General features: G+C 35.6%; 1 protein-coding gene across 7 annotated transcripts in view; it reads left to right on the forward strand.

Annotated features, from left to right (window-relative positions):
* Positions 1 to 773: 773 nt before the first annotated feature.
* Positions 774 to 17,979, forward strand: part of LOC123674153 (protein pangolin, isoforms A/H/I/S) — a 269,346-nt gene continuing 252,140 nt past the window's right edge. Inside the window, exons 1-2 of one of the 7 annotated variants that reach the window (XM_045609051.1) lie at positions 774 to 1,197; positions 4,023 to 4,089. In XM_045609051.1, the coding sequence (XP_045465007.1) occupies positions 1,045 to 1,197; positions 4,023 to 4,089 (220 nt within the window). In that variant the 5' untranslated portion in view covers positions 774 to 1,044. The remainder of the gene's footprint in view (positions 1,198 to 4,022; positions 4,090 to 17,979) is intronic. The other 6 variants (XM_045609052.1, XM_045609047.1, XM_045609042.1 and 3 more) reach the window with 6 other exon arrangements.

Below are 17,979 nucleotides of genomic sequence, written 5' to 3' on the forward strand. Positions count from 1 at the left end.
ATTGACTAATTTTCTGCTTAAATTTTTTATACTTCTGTTGGACTGTTCAATATGGAATCTTGAATAATTTTTGAAATGTTTATTATATCTACATCAAAAACTAAAATTTCAACTTAGTCGGATCTGTTGTCACTGAGATATTAGTTTTTTCTCGATATATTGCTTGAATCGACACGTAATATTTCAGTTGACTTCATACTGTAATTTGATCGTTTATTCAAGGCAAATTTTCACTTGTAAATTTTGAATAGCTAGTGAACTTAAATTCAAGTTTGAATTCTGAGGTGGATCCAATAATGAACTGCTGTTGAACAAAGATGAATTTTATTGTGAAAGTAACAAAATTTATATTTGTGACACCCTTACTAAATCTGTCGAAAATGACTTCTCGATGTCAATTGTTAATCGATGAGTGTCCCGCATAGACACTCATCAACATACACTAGAGAAAGATATTACACTGCAATATCTCAGAGATTATTTCTCCTCGATTAGAACTTATCGATTACAAAAACCAATAAAGGGCATTAATGACGTTAAAGACGATACCACCATCAAGAAACAACACTGATTACCTCGAAAGTCGAGGAACCGTCCAGTCTCCTAATTTATCTGGTGCCAGAGTATTATCACTTATCAAGTTGCGTCACTAATATATCCGGGAGTTAAAGTAAACACCCGAAATTGCCGGAAATTCCACAGGCCGCGGCAACACCGCGCGACACACAGTGTACAAGTGCATCGGTAAGTCTCGTGCGCAGTCGTGCGGCTGCCATTATTAACGAGCCGCCTTGTCGGTCCAGAAAGGGATGTGATTGGTGGCTGTGAGAAAACGGCGAAGCATCGCAAAGCGGCGGCCCGACAAACGCCAGTCGGTGATCAGAAAGGTAGAGGACTAGATTCGCGCGCGACGTTTAAACTGTATACACAGCACGTGCCCTCTAACTTCATACTGATGTGCCGCATTCGGGAGTGCTCCTGTGACATGTGCTTTGGCTAGTGGTGCTATGTAGTGAGGCTGTGATGCCGCCGTGTGAGTGAATCATGCCACACGTCTCGTCCAGTGGCGGAGATGATCTCGGCAGCACCGATGAGGTTAAGGTGTTCAAGGACGAGGGTGACGGAGAGGACGAAAAGAGGTCCTCTGAAAACCTCACCGAGGAAAAGAGTAGCCTCATTGATCTCACTGAATCAGAGGTACATACTCCCAAACTAGGATTATTGTGAATGTTGATAAACAAGGAACGCTTGCGCTTTAATTCTTGCTGATATGGCTCTGATAAGACCTCATCTATTTTGGTGAACTTCGTTCCTAAGGAACTTTCGCCGAAATAATCTTCACTTAACTAAAAATTGCTGAAGATTATACCAACATCCAATTTCCTGTGAAACAGTGCTGCTAAGGATGAAAATCTTGAGTTGATCTTGAATCAAAATCCTACCGTCAGTTAGAAAACTATTTGACTGTATAGTAAGCCTAAGGCCGTTAGTTGATCGTTTATATTGTCTTCTTAAAAGTTTTCAAAAGACTTGAAGGAAAGATAGCAATTCAAAATTCAATTGAAGAATCCACATCCATTCTTCATGATTATTTAGACTTTCTATCAAATATATTTTGGAATGCCTTAGATTTATGTTTCTCAATAACCATTTTTTTAATAGGTACTTTTATTTCACAGTAGTCACCTGTCAATATTCTAAACTATCATTCTCATTTTTCTTTTCCCCCCGATTTCTTAATATTAAGCCCCCTTTCACACTCAAGGTGATTTTTCTCTTCCCCCCGATTTCTTAATATTAAGCCCTCTTTCACACTTAAGGTGATTTTTCTCTTCCCCCCGATTTCTTAATATTAAGCCCTCTTTCACACTTAAGGTGACTTTTACCTGCAATAAACTATTCCAAGTGTGCCTCAACTGCCTTTTCTGACAACAAAACTGTTTGTCGTAAATCAACGTTTTCAAGAGACAGCGTTAAAAATACTTGACTTTATAATCCCTTGTCAAAGCCATAAAACTGCAAAATAGCACAGAAAATGAAATCCGGCCAAATTGAGAAAAGCAAATCTCTTCGTTAAAAGTAGGACCACTTGTAATTTTGAATATTTGAAAAGATTTTCATCGCTGAATGTTCTTTTATGAATTGAAATAAGGACAAGCGTCGTGAAATTCTTTGCCGCCATTTCCGTGAACTTGTTTGGATCTGATTATTCTTTCCGTCGGACAAGGCAGTTCTGATGTTGATAGCCTCAAAGAAATAATATTCTGTAAGCGTATGGAGCGTCAATACATGGCAGATAAGATAATTAGTATATCATCGGCGGTATTGATTTTGCAATGTGATTTTCATAATAATGTTATAATTGTTGGCATGAATTTTTTATGAATGACTTTGAAGTAATTGCGTTGAGAATATATCATTGGACCTCGGGATTGTGAATATGACTTTCAAGTATGTATTTATTTCTAAATTTGTGCCTTTTTGGTTTATCATTGCATAATGATCCTTTGGAATCCTTTCATAACAAAAAAAATTTGCTTCTTTTGAAATTTTAACAGTTAACGCAAGTATTGCAGTGTATTAAAACCAAATAAAAAACCGTCGGCCTGATGTCCAACTTTTTGGATGATATTAAGTACTTACAAAAATCGGTTATTTTAGGACATTAATGAGATTTTTAGAAACAAATATGATTTTATTGTTAAATGTTTTCATAACGTTTAAGTGAAGTTCGTTTATTTTGAATATTGATTCAATTCATTTACCTACCTAAAGGAATTACGTTTTTTGTTTCATTGAAATTATTGCAAAGTTTTCATGCCATATAATATCATTTTTCAAAATTTTTGTATCAGACAAAAGAGGTATCATCTACCTATCTCCTATTTGGTACATATGTATTAAAATTAAAACTGATTTAAATTAGAGAATAGTCTTGAGCGTAACTGTGTGAGTTGTGTATGAGCAAAACTGATCAGATTTTATTTACAATTAACTAAGATGAAACTTTTTGTTGTATCAAATAATCTTGAAGGTAAATCTCCGAAACTTCACCTCATCATTTATGCAAGAACCCAGTGATCCTTCTCTTCGACGGTTCATTTACCTCATTTTTAATCGTTTCTAAATGTTTACATTTTGATATCACCTACTGCTATGTGTTCCATACTGTACATATGTTCCCTGGCTCCTGAAAGATGCCTCACAAATTTTCTTGTCGCTATCATGTATCTCCTTGTATGACTCGATTCTCGTATGCATTTGATATGACCAGATTATCGAACCAAGAAGTTTAACTGATAAGGGCACCTCATAAAGATAACTCTCATGATAAAGCTTTTTTTGTGCGACTCGCTTAGGAATTTAATTTTCAGTGGTTTGGATCCTACAATATCATACATATCGAATGGAGTTTTTCTTTTATGGTCTAGATATCAAAATAGGATATAAAATGATAATTGAATAAAAAAGGATATTAAATAAATAATAATATTAACTTATGTCTATGAGTGACTGACAAAATCTTTTTGTATCTACTTATGTTTGAGTTTTGTGGCATCATCTCGAATCGAAAATTTTTATTTACTGCATTTTCAATAACCTTCTTATTTTCATCAAGTTATCAGTTTTTTCAATTTGTGCATATCGTCGTTTTAAGGATACTAACTTTCATAAAACTGAAAACTGAAATTGAACATAGAAATGATTTGATTGAGCAAATCATCCCGATAAAAGTTCCATGGAACCCACCATGAGTTTGGTATAATCAATTTTGTTGCTCCAATTTCTTTACTTTACTTATTAAGATACTCTCATGAACGAGCATATCAGCAAGAATAAATTGAACAATACTAAAATAAGTTGTAACGTACTAAAAAAAGTTCCATTGCACACGTACTTTTATTAAATTAAGATTTCTTATTAGAACTAGTGTACTAACTAGCGCATAGTGGATTGTTTGTCCGTTTTTATTTTAGTTTATTGTCATTGATCATAATTTATATTATGTAATTGTGTTTCAGGAAAAATCAGGTGTTAGTTATAGTGCCAATAAACATGTATCCAGACCTGACCACAGTCCAGTCTTCGGTAAGTAAAACACCAAAGAAATTTGCAACTCCTTCATTTATCAAATTTTTCGTAGTGTTTATCTTTCTCAAGGAGAGTTTTGTATTCATTGGTTTTAGGGAATCAATGAATCACATCTTTCATTTTTGCTATTAGTTTTTCTAACACCGCCTTTTGTTTCATAATTAAATAATAGACATTTGGAATTTTGGTAGAAATATTGAATTTATGAATTTAATTTACTCATTTTTCGTCTTCAATCTGGAACTATAACCCAAAATGCATAAAATTCTGGTCGAAAATCGACACTGTTTTCATTTTTTCAAATGAAACAAGCGCAAAAAATTATAAGTTATTATATTTTATTTATTCATTGTTTTTATTATTGATAACATTTTGAGAGTTCTTTTCATGTAGCATTGAGGTCTAAATACTGAAATCCTCAATGGGCTGAATACTAATGATTCAACAAATAAAGTAAAAGCATTCCATGTTTCTCGATCCAATCGTTTTGAAATTAAGGCTGATTTTTTAAGTTTCATGTAATTAGAAATATTTTGTTTTTCGATATCTGTTGTCAACCATCGTTTAACAGGATCAATGTGTAGACTGGTGTTCGTTAATCGTTAGGTTAGACTTGTAATTTTGAGGGAGAATTCTCAAGATCTCATGGCTGAAAGAAAATTAATCAACTAACCTACATAGATTTAAATATGCCTCGGAAGTGGCTAGATTAAGGTATATCCGATGAAGAAATGAGTGTCGAGGAATCTCCTCTCCAGATGTCTGACGTGCTCGAATGCAGAGGAGGAATTTGTTGTATCCGAGGTTGTAGTATCTCAGAGTATATTTTTCGTCCAACGTACTTCATTTCTATCCGCATCTGCTCTTCTGATATCTCACGTGCTGAAATGAAAGAAAAAATTATAGTACCTAGGGAACATACTTTATTATTTTGACCGATGTACCTTTTCTCGACTTGGTGCCTTTTTCCTGATGTATGATGAGGTTAAGCCACCTTCTTTCGAGAACTCCAAAAATTTTTTGTAGCCAGATAAAATTTTTTTTTCCGGTTCTCCGTTTCCTCTTCACGGTCGAGGTATAAGATGAATTACGTCAAGGTACCTGCTTTGTATCTGTTACTTGTCCAAATTATAAAACATCTCTGGTGTCGCTATTTTTCGAACCGACGTGCCGTATTTCGTGCCTTTTCCCTATTGAGTTATAAGACGAGTAATAAAGTACTGGCATCTATTTTCCGTATTTCTTCAGGTTCAATCAGAAATAAGTCTGTTTCATACCCTATTATTCCGATCGACGTACTTTATTTCTTCATTCCGCATATATTTTCCGTCAATGCGCAGGGTTTGTTGGAACTAAGATGAAGAAAAAAGGCAGCTGCTCTACGTATTGCTCTCGTGCTTCAATTTGAAAAAAAAATCCGTAGAATCCTTTTTTTTTCGACCGACGTGCCATATTTTTCCATTTCGTGCCTTTTTTTCGAAATGGCTCGGTAGAAGTATGAGAGAGAAAACTGATATCACCTCATCTGCTCTTCGAATTTGAAGAAAAAGACATTATTAGCTAATTTTTTCGACCGACGTGCCTTATTTTCCCATAACGTGCCTTTTTTCCGAAACGGCTCGATTGAGGTATGAGGCAATGAAATGTTGGCAACATATCACTTTTTTGAATCTGAGGAAATAACATTGTTACTCAATTGTTTTGGCCGAGGTTCTCCATTCCGTGCCTTTTCCCTGAAAAGGTTCGGTTGAAGTATGAGGCAACGAAATGATGTCTCAAGACATTTGCTTTTAGAATTAGAAGAAAATATTATTAGCGAGTTTTTTCGACCACAATTTTCCCACACCGTGCCTTTTCTCCAAAACGGCTCGGTCGAGGCTCGGGGCGAAGAAATGATGGCAACACACGTGTTTTCCGAATTTGTTAATTATTGTTAACATTGTTAACTATTTTTTTCGATCTAAGTGCCTTATTTCTCCATTACGTGCCTTTTTCTAGCAACGGCTCGGTTAAGGGATGAGGCAACGAAATTATGTCTTAAAGCATTTGCTTTTAGAATCAGGAGAAAATATTGTTAGCGAGTTTTTTCGACCACCGTGCCTTATTTTCCCACACCGTGCCTTTTCTCCAAAATGGCTCGGTCGAGGCTCGGGGCGAAGAAATGATGGCAACACACGTGTTTTCCGAATTTGTTAATTATTGTTAACATTGTTAACTATTTTTTTCGATCTAAGTGCCTTATTTCTCCATTACGTGCCTTTTTCTAGCAACGGCTCGGTTGAGGGATGAGGCAACGAAATTATGTCTCAAAGCATTTGCTTTTAGAATCAGGAGAAAATATTGTTAGCTAGTTTTTTCGACCGACGTGCCTTATTTTCCCACACCGTGCCTTTTCTCCGAAACGGCTCGGTCGAGGTACTCTGCGAAGAAATGACGGCAACACACCTATTTTTCGAATTTGAAGCAAAAAAATATTGTTACCTAGTTTTTTCAACCGAAGTGCTTTATTTCCCCATTCCGTGCCTTCTCCCCGAAACGGCTCGATCGAGTTAGTACCTACAACGAGACGAAGTAAAGGGGTCAACGCATCTACTCTCCGGATCTCTCACGTGCTGATGGCCAGGTCCGAGAGAGCGAACCTGGCAGGCCTTGTTCTCCGATCATTAGACTTTGCTGGACTGTAATTACGACGTTCATCGCCTAATTTAATATGTACCTTATTCCGACGTCCCCGCGCCCCGTCCGATCCGATTCCCCGCGTCTGCGAGGAGCGTCAAACAACGTGACGAACGGATTTGTCCGGAGGCGCGAGACGAGAGGCGGACGGACGAAATTTGATTTTCATTACTTCCCGCGGGCGGCAACAATGGACCGGACGCGAGAGATCTCGCATCTAATCTGCTCCGTGATGGGGAGGCTGGACGACTGTAATATGGGTTTCTGAGGTTTTCCTATATCGGTTTTTTTCTTGGCTTTGTGTTTAATTTTTTATTGTTTTTTTTTTCATTTTTTTTTTTTTGGGTAGGTTATGGAGGTATGTCGAGGTGTTGGGCCGTTTATTAGGTTTTTGTTTTTCTAGCATGAATCTTTCCAATGATAAATCTTTGAAATTTTTCGAGGAAATATTACTTTTTAATTTTTCTTAGTTCTTATGTTAAAATCATCTGAAGATATTGTGGTATAATTTATGTTGAAATAAATTAGTCTGGTATAATCGATTGTAATTTCTATAATAAGCAATTTGCCAGTATAGAAAATATCGCCTTTTTCATTGACATTTTTATATTTTAAATTTTCAAGAGCGATGTACAATAATTTGTATAACATTTTTATCAAATATGCAAGAAAGCTGAAAAAATTGAATGATTCATTATGAAAAACTAACGTTGTTGAAGTAAGCGCATATGTCATTGCCATTTTCGATTCTTTGCATTTAGTATTTCGCTGTTAATTTCTTAATTCCCTTACTCTATTTAATACTACCATTGAATAATGATAAGTGGTTCTTGACAAGAGAAAACGGTTGACTTAAGGAAACTCTTGCTTTCGTTTGTGGCACTCGATTACTCAAAATTGACGTCACAGACGCCATGTTGCGTAAAATGCACTTTGATGGCATCATGGGGTAATTCAACATAGATAGAGGAAGTATACGCAATTTTTACATGTCCCCAACATGGTTAGATGACGTTGTCGGATTGTGATATATTTTCAAATCCACAATTTTATTATATCATCATGAATGTATATTATATTGAATGTAATATATTTATTTGTGGGATTCCTTATTAAATTTGCAATTTTAATATTTGGAATCCGATATTTTTCTTGATTGTCGGATTTATAATAAGCAGAATTTTTATTATTTTCTGTATCTACCTGCTGAAATCCAAGGTTTGGCAACTTTTGCTTTCCTAGTGTCATCGGTTGTTTCACGTCGTTTGGCGCGCTTGAAGTTTGTTTTCTGAATTTCTGATATATTTTGGTATTTATTTCAATATATTTTGAGTTAATATGAAACGTTGATTCACTATGGGACATAAGAAAGCGTTCATTTTGGAGAAACTCACGAATTGAGTGAAATATCGTATGACTGATATGTTTTCATTTCCGCGCGCTTCATGTCAAATTTGATAGTTCATGTTGGGGACAAAATTTGCTTACTGAAAATGACATAATGCTCCCTCTATCTATGTTTATTACTCTGAGTGAGAAACTAACCATATTGGACGAACTTACGCTGATGTCATTTTGAAGTAAGCACATATGCTATTGGAGTTTTAGTTTCTTTGCATTTATTATTTCGCTGTTAATTTCGAAATTTTCTTATTCTATTGAATACTCCATTGATAACGACTATTCAATAATAATATGTACATAGGACCTCAAGTTCCAATATTGTTTAAAAAATTGGTCAACATTTTGAAAGAAATCCAGAATGGGGTTTTTATGACTAACTCCCAAACAATTCCTTCGTTTAGTTGACTCCATAAATTCCATAACTAAAGCAACTTGCAACTTTGACAACTTCAAGGTTTCATTACGCTTGCCGTCGACCAAATGCTTTTGCACAATGATTTATTTTAAAAAATTCTGATCATCACTAAAAAAGCTAATAAAAAGTATTTAAAGTTCCAACAAGCGTTAACATGAAAAGTTGAAAGTTAGCCAACTTCTAGATCCCCATATGTTTTGCCGCCGTCCTAACCCTTGAATGAAACTGTTTACATCAAGTTAGTCTTGTGTTATTTCGCTACACAAATTAAGGTAAAACATTCGCCTGAAAAACCACGTTTCAAATTCGCAGAATCCGTCAAAAAGAAGTGATTACGAACCCGAGCTGCTCTTCCTCATTTAACATTCCCCAAACTCTCGAAATGAATGGAAAAGAGGGCCACGAGTGTTTTGTGCGTCCTCTGCGAAAACCACTCGAGGCATCTCGGCGCTCTAGCCTGGAAACGCGGGTCTTGAACCTGAAAAGGTCGACGGATCCCCCCAGAAAATGAACCCATAAATAATCTTTCTGGTATTAGGGAGTGTGTGCATGGAACGCCATAGTTGGGTCAGAAGGACGGGTCGAAAAATGTGGAGTTATGGGGATGAACGCGAGATCTATGGGTTTTGATAAGAGTGTAGGCGGGTTTTGGAGGTTAGGAACGTATTGGCGAGGCGATATTTAACAGATTTTCAAGTTTGGATCGGGTTTGATGGAATTCGAGAAGTTGGTCCTTCGGGGCGGATCGGGTTCTTCCATTTTCGATGAATCTTCGAACAGATCGTTCTAATATTTCATCACGATGTTTCTAATCTTAGAATTTTGTGGATGGATTGGTTTAAAAGGATTAGAATCGACGCATTGATGATGAAACCGTCCGTAAATTCGATGATATACTTTATATATTGTAGGTATATACTGTATATGGACGATAATATCGGCTGGAAAGACCTAGAAACTCGAAATTTGCAGAAAAGGTTCCGATTTCGAATGACAACGTTGAATTCGTTAATGGGCAAAATCCGACAAGATGTTTCGTAAATATGGCCTTACGAAATTTCGTGTTCCTGGTAATATCAAAACTGTAGAGATTGAAATTTGTATTTGGAGATACATACACAGAATGACAATTTATAGCAAGGGTAGAAAATCGACTAAATTTTCAGCAGAATTTCAAGCTGATCACTCATCAAAATGGATATGAGAAATAATAGTATATTCTGAAACAAGTTGCAGAATGGGGGCTCCTATTCCAACACGAATGTGAAATTCGAAAACGAGCAACGAAGGAGCGAATTTTCGAACGCATGAGTGTTGGAATTGCCTTCTGCAACGAGTATTAGACGATATTTTCTCTATTTCAGTCAAGTTTTGTGAAATATTGTCGAAATTCAATGAAACATTCAGATTATACATCCTAGTTACATTTGTATTGTATCTTGGCAGTTGGTGTGACTGTTACAAAAATTGAATTTGAATTTGAATCGTACGTTTCGAATTTTGGAATAATTTTTAATTACGCATTAAATTCGTGAATTATATCTGACGAAATCGATTTAACACCAATAGAATTAAGAGAAATTGCGAATGATGTTGCAAATCATTTCACGAAATCCAAATTATATCATCTTGACAATTGACGTGTGTTGAATTTTGATTGGATTGGAAGTCTGTGTAGACAAGCACAAAACAAATAATATAACTGAAAACATCATTACAGCACTGTTTTTAGAACTGTAAAAAACTCATTACGATACTGAAATAGAGAAATAACATTTTCTATGAATAATCATACAGCGGTGGCTGCTGAACATACTTGATTCAGCGTTCGGAATCCATATTTGTCTAAACTTCCCGCTCTACCTTAGTTTTTGTAAAATGACGCTTCCGCAAAATAAATGAAGATTTATTATTTAGTTATATGGATATTCAGCTTCACATCTCCATTATCGATAAAGGAAGGAGACGTCACATTGGCATGTAACGTCAAAACCGGTAAACATAGATATTCATAGAAGAATCATATGACAGTTTGACATTTAATACGTCATTATTGCTACATAACCTGGAAAACAGCGTTTTTCTGAAATTTTCTCCATTAATATCAAACAATTTAAATTCTAAATTATGAACCGAATCTCCTCCTCTCTTGCGTTGAAGAAGCGTCTTCTCCTACGCGGGATGAGATTTCAGAAACAACACAGAAACCTGTCAGTTGGGCCCAGCCGATAACTTATCTCTGTTTATCGTTATGGCGTCATTTATCATGTCCGGCTAACCACACCAACCCTGTGGAGTGTTGTTGAAACACTGCGTGCACCTTTCAGGTACCTTCCTATCGGCGAGATGACTCGAGGACTGCATTCCAGCATTTTTTGTGTCGAATTCAGACTTGGATTATTCAATTCGTCCAGTTGGACGTTTTCGATTCGCGTATTTGGGATATTTCTTGAAATATTTATTCGGTATGTTGGTATCTCTTTCATGCAGAAATTTAGGTTAGGAATCGCAGTTTGTGGTTTGTTATTGTTATCAGTTAGCGCAGCTAAGAGAGGTTTTGAGACTTCTTTCTGTTCCCCCAAAAATACCAACAATTCAGACAATGTTCTTCAATGGAAAGAACATATTTCTCTAATAGATTTAAGTTTAATATTTATAACTCAGCATCAATTATTTATTGCTTTGATCAGAGAGCTCAACGTAGAAAGAATTTCTTGAGGTTTTGGTTTCTCAAAGATAAACTTCGAATAGTTGAACACCATGATACAAAGAAATATTATTATTTTTTTTTTTTGTATCCAGTATTATGGTTAAACACGACCTACAAAAATAACTTGAGATTTATCGTGTTTATGTTGAACGTAATTTAATTAATTAATTGACCAAGAATTGGCCATCAGTGAGTCATGCAAGATCATTCCTGGCTCAAATTTGGCAAAATTAGAAACTTCGCGAAGGTTCGGGGAGCGAGCGCTGAAAAACATAAAAATTAAAGAACTTATCATCCTGACAAATAGTTTGAATATGTAATATGCCAATTCCAATTGGATCAGATAAATGAACATCATTCGAGGAAATTTTAATTGCTTTTGAAAAAACCGTCAAAATGTCTAATATATTCATTTCGATACATTTACATATTTCACAACTGCTCCGGATAATTTTTTTTTAATGATCGAAGACTTATAATACTTCCACTTATTTACATACCAACTGGACGATCGCTACATCGTAAATTCTCATTTTTGATCTAATTGGGAAAAACTTTCAATTCGAATAATCAGTTCAATTTTATATGCTTGTCATTTTGTACATACTTAATGGGAATTCTCTTCAACTTGGGTTTTTTTTTGTCAACTAATACCGGTTTGAACTCGGTAATTATACGTTTGAACTCAAAGTTTTTCAAATTCCCAGCAGAAATATTCTGAATTGATTTTTTTCCAGTATTTTGCATTGAATAGCCTTGTTTCAATTTTGCAAACGGTAATTCCTCCACAAAACGCTTAGGTATTCATCAAGCCAAGTAGCTTGATATTTCAAGCTCGTGAAAAATTACATACTTGAGCTTGACTTGACTTGATTTTTAGATATTTAGGTATTGCTTGATTTGATATCAAGCTACTTGATATCACTTGAGCTTGAGATGCACGCGTCGCACGGCATATATTTCTGCAATCTCGTGCGCGCTTAGACTAAATAAGGGGATTCCTCGAGCGCCGAGAGACTGAAGCATTCGCCAATGTGACTTTATTAGTAGTTTTCTCATATTCTATGAAATTGATTGGTCGATTTTGGTAGTTTCAGAAATATCTATCCAAACTTGGCCACAATGGCCAGGATTTTTTTTATCAACGCCAGCATCTTCAGGTCCTGTTGAAAGACAATTTTCCAGAACTGCTCTTACAGTTACAAAAACCCGCAATAGGTTAGGCGACAAATCTATAAGATGCCTCATGTGTCTTAGATCCTGGATGAAAATTTATGAAATCAATTAAAGCCTGGAGGTTTCTCAATATAAAGAAACTTAATTTTTTTTCATTATTTTTCATTTTGTTATAATTTAAAGTGATTTAATTTATGTTTCTATTTCAAAAAAGTTGGTAATTTCGGTTCTTTTAAAGAATAAGGTTAATAAAAAAAAGAGATTTTTTGCAAGGTCCCTTCTCATTTCATCATTTTTTTTTATTGATGTGATACTACACAATAAAACTGTTAAAAATCAAGGAGCTTGATATGATTCAAGTACTTGATAAATAAATATTTGACTTGAGATTGAAAAACTACTACTTGACTTGAAATCTAGTCTAGCTCAAGCCAAGTAGCTTGAACATCAAGCCAAGCCGAGAATTCCTAAAAACGCTAACACTTCTCTCAATAATTCCCGGACCTTACCGATAAAAACCCTTTTTTTATTAAGAATTCGACTCTTTTGCTCCTCTTACTTTTCAATTGCAGTAGTTCTTCTGAAGAAATATTCGTCTTTGCTATTGAAATAAGCTTCAAACTGGGCAATGACTAAGTCTACAAGAGGAAATTTTGCATTGATGTAAAACGGCAATTTCAAGTTTCATATGCAATTACATGCTGATCGCTCAATAAAAACAAGAAAACAGAAGGGGATATAAAATAGCATTTTCAAGCCTTGTTCAAAATTTCATATTGATTGAGTCTTCAGATCAATAAAAAAATCAAACATAACATTGAAGAATCGTTATCCTACGATCATTCGAATATTCATGCCAAATTTCAACAGCAATAATGTAAGGTCTCTGAGGGCGCAAAAGCAGCATGAATTGAGAAACGCTCAAAAGCTCACGACGCCGACGTCAAGTTAGAGGTTTTCTCAAATTTTTTTGGAGGCTCTGGTTTTTCTTGAATGTCTATCTGGAAAGCTACTTCTCTCCACGGTGGGAATCTTTTTGCCGATTTAATCGGAAGCCACCTTTGATACCATGGCGCCCAAAGGGTACCCAACAATTCGTGGTAGTTTCTGATCAGAATCGAGATGTAACCATTAGCCTATCTCGAATATGTTAATGACGGCAGTATAAAACCGAGGCTATGAGATGCACAAGACATGATGGAATACATCATGACCACGCACATGACCGGGTTCCGTCGTATATTTTACCTGAGAAAGCATGAGATCGATAACGAGATAACGTTTTAAAATTCAAATCACATACCGTTTTCGTCAACGAAAAAACCTCTTTCGATGCTCTCTCACAATTTACGTTTTTGGTTATATTTACTACGTCGCTTTCTGCATCATGAATTGGCAATTTGGTGGAGATGGATGTGGATGGGTCATCAGAAACGAGATCCGGACGGACGTGTAGGTAGAAACCTGTTTTTTTATGTTCGATTGCGTCACGGGTGATATGGGGATTTTTCGATGTAGAAATGGGGTAGATTTTGGGAAAAATTTTCGAGAAAAGTCAAAAAACTGTTTACTTCAAAACTGCACTCAATAAGTTCCGGGCCCAGTCAGCAAAAACAATTTTTTTCTTGAAAGATTGTGAACTTCAAGATGATTCCTTACTTTTCAATACCTTTTCTGTAAAATGATTCGTTTTTGCTTTAACCTCGGCAATCACTTCTTTATTAAAAACGACCAAAGCTAACCTAACAGATTATAGGTTAGGTTAGGAGGTTTTTTATGGTTTTTTATGATGGCGAGCTAGTTTTCATGCAATTTTCACGATTCTCCTTGAAATAAAAAAAATAAAGTCCTAGTTTGCCATGATTGAAAACTATGCTAACCTAACCTCATCGATTATTTATCTGTTAGGAATGATTTTTGATGGTTTTTAATGATGTCGAGCTAGTTTATGAGCAAGGTTCCACGATTCTTCTTCAAATTAACAAAAATATTATTGAACTATGTTTGCAGTTTGTATTCATTGAAAACCATGAAGGAGAATCCTGAAGATCTGCACTAAAGCTATAACACGCCATCAAAAACCATAGAAGATCTCCTAACCTCACCTATTATTTGTTAGGTTAGGAATGATTTTTAAGGTTTTTAATGATGGCGAGCTAATTTTTATGCAATTTCCACGATTCTCTTTCAAATATTTAAGTACTTCTTTGCCATAATTGAAAACTATGTTAACCTAACCTCATCGATTATTAATCTGTTAGGTTAGGAATGATTTTTGATGGGTTTTAATTTAATGATGGCGAGCCTGTTCATGACAGGTTTCCACGATTCTTCTTCGAATTAACAAAAAAATTAAACTATGTTTGCAGTTTGCAATCATTGAAAACCATGAAGGAGAATCTTGAAGATCTGCAGAAAAATTAACTCGCCATCAAAAACCATAAAAGACCTCCTAACCTAACCTATTATCTGTTAGGTTGGGAATGATTTTTGATGGTTTTTGATGATGGCGAGCTTGTTTTTATGCAGATTTCCATGATTTTCCTTCGAATAAAAAAAAATTATCAAAATACTAGTTTGTCATCTTTGGAAACCTGACCTAATCTAACCTCATCGATTATCTGTTAGGTTAGGTATGATTCTTTATGGTTTTTAAGAATGGTGAGCTAGTTTTTGAGCAGATTTCTACCATTCTTCTCCAAATTAACAAAAAAATTATATGCAGTTTGCAATCATTGATGAACATAAAGAATCATCCTAGAATGAAAAAATGAAATGAAAAAAAAAAGTAAAACCACGAGGGGGCGGTTTTGTAAACAATTATCTATTCAAATTCTTATGAAATCAATATTTTCTAAACCTAGTTTTACAAAAGGAATTATATCATTTGTAATGTGCATCAATTTTGACATAAACCATTTTGGAATCATAAACCTGAAATAAGAATACTGGATCGTGCTAAAAAATTTTCCCCCAAAGCTTCTCTCTAGCAAAAACTCTCTCGAAACACTAAAAACGCAGCATTATACGCACGCTACGCGTTCAAACCAGCCATCAGAAAGAATTCAAACGGCGTTGAACAACTTATTAATTTCTCGTTGGTACCTCGCGTATATACCCATAAACAACCTAGCGGTCTAGCCGGTCTCTGAGCCTTATGAAAACAATAAACCCGTGATTTACAGAGTTCCGTGGCCTTCGGAGATTATCCCAGAGGATCAATCATCGAAAGCCTCTCCTCCGTCCAGGAACTAACGCTCGGTACCGTCAGAGCCCCGGGATATCGTTAGAAGGAAAAAAAAATGGCCGCGTTAATCGCCCATGAAATCAATCACACTTAGGAGTCGACCGAGGTTCGAATCCACTCGGAGCCAGTTAGTGCAATTGTTAAATTACATGTTTTTATCCATAAACTCGATTTTAATGCCCGGTTTGCGGAATTCAGCGGTCGCTTATCGCATGTTGGCTGCCCGTTGCAGACGTGCCGTGCTCTCTCGCCCGCTTCGACGGACGCACGGGAAGGGGGCATTCTGCTCGATTTGGGTTAATACGGGAGAGGCGAGCTTGCAGAGTTTGAGATTCGTTCGGAATTTCGTCGAATTCGCTACAGAAATGGTCATTTTTGCTCTTTTTGGTTTACAATCTGGCAACAGCGCTTAGTCGAGAAAAAAGACATCTGTCATTTTGAATGCAGATGAGTTTGAGTCTCAATTTGGGTAAATAGGGAAGAGTCAAGCTTGCAGATTTTGACATTCGGAATTTCGTCAAATTCGCTTCAGATATGGTGAATTTTGTTTTTTTTAGGTTACAATCTGGCAACAGAGCTTACTAGAGAAAAAATACATTTTCTGTCATTTGAAATGCGAATGAGGTTGTCTCAATTTGGGTTAATAGGGGCGAATCAAATTTATAGATTTGAGTTCCATTCGGAAACTTTTTAGTTCACATTCTGGCAACAATACAAATGTGGTTGAATCTCAATTTGGGTTGATATGGGAGAGAGTTGAGCTTGCAGATTTTGAGTTCCATTCTGAATTTCGTCAAATTCGCTTCAGATATGGTAAATTTGGCTTTTTTTATTTCACAATCTGGCTACAGCGCCTATTAAAGAAAAAAGGCATATTCTGTCATTTTGAATGCAAATGAGGTAGAGTCTCAATTTGGTTTAATAGGGGAGAGTCAAACTTGCAGATTTTGAGTTCCATTCGGAATTTCGTCAAAATTTTGTTCTTTTTAGTACAATCTGGCAACAGCGCCTACTGGATAAAAAAAGACATCTTATTCAATTTTGAGTGCAAATGAGGTTGTCTCAATTTCGTTTAATAGGGTAGAGTCAAGCTTGCAGATTTTGAGTTCCATTCGGAATTTCCTCGAATTCGCTTCAGAAATGGCAAATTTTGCCTTATTTAGTTTACAATCTGACAACAGCGCATAGTAGAGAAAAGAGACATCTTCTGTCATTTTGAATGTAAATGGAGTTGAGTCTCAATTTGGGTTAATAGAGGAGAGTCAAGCTTGCAGATTTTGAGTTCCATTCGGAATTGCGTTAAATTCTCTTCAGATACTGTAAATTTTGATCTTTTTAGTTCACAATCTGGCAACATCGCCTAGGAGAAAAAAGGGCATCTTCTGTCATTTTGAATGCAAATGAAGTTGAGATTTGATTTGGGTAAATAGAGGAGAGTTATAAGCTCGCAGATTTTGAGTTCCATTCGGAATTTCGTCAAATTCGCTTCAAAAATGGAAAGTTTTGTTCTTTTCAGTTCACAATTTGGCAACAGCACCTAGGAGAGAAAAAGTACGTCTTCTATCATTTTGAACAGAGATGTTGAAATAAATTATACAGGGTAATCCCAAATTGGAGATACAAACGAGAATTGTAGATTCCTCGAGTCATTCAAAGAAAAAAAGGCCTATGAACATGGGTCTGCAAACGCTTTGATTTCGAAATACAGGCCATAGAAATTAATTACTGTTTTACACTCAGTTGCAGGAACGTCTATTAAAATTATAAAATTTATTTCTATTGGCTACATGCACCGTTTAATGAAGGATTAAAAATTTGATGCAGCATTAAATTTTAATGAACGTTCCTGGAACTGGGTATTAGAGATATAGAGGAGAGCTGGTGTATATTAAATGGGACACCCTATATTTTTAAGTTTTTTAGCCGCAGATTCATCAAAAAGTATCCTGTTATCGTTGGGGAGGGGGCGTTAAAGTAAAGATTAACCAATATTTCTCATTCATTTTGAGATTTAATTCATTTGGTGTCCATTGATTGTACTCAAGTCATATATAGGGTGTCACATTAAAAAAAAATCAACTTTCTTCTATATCTCTAAACTAGTCTATTGTTTAGTTTTTTCTAATCGCCAAATTCCAAAAAGTCAACGGTATTATTCTCGACCAGAGAATTTGTAAGTTTATTATTGGAAATAATAAACCAAAACGCCTAATCTGTTTGTTTCCAAATATCGCCCTGCACCATAGAAAGGGAGGCTTC

The sequence above is a fragment of the Harmonia axyridis genome, chromosome 2 (genome assembly GCF_914767665.1).
Source record: "Harmonia axyridis chromosome 2, icHarAxyr1.1, whole genome shotgun sequence".
NCBI lineage: Eukaryota > Metazoa > Arthropoda > Insecta > Coleoptera > Coccinellidae > Harmonia > Harmonia axyridis.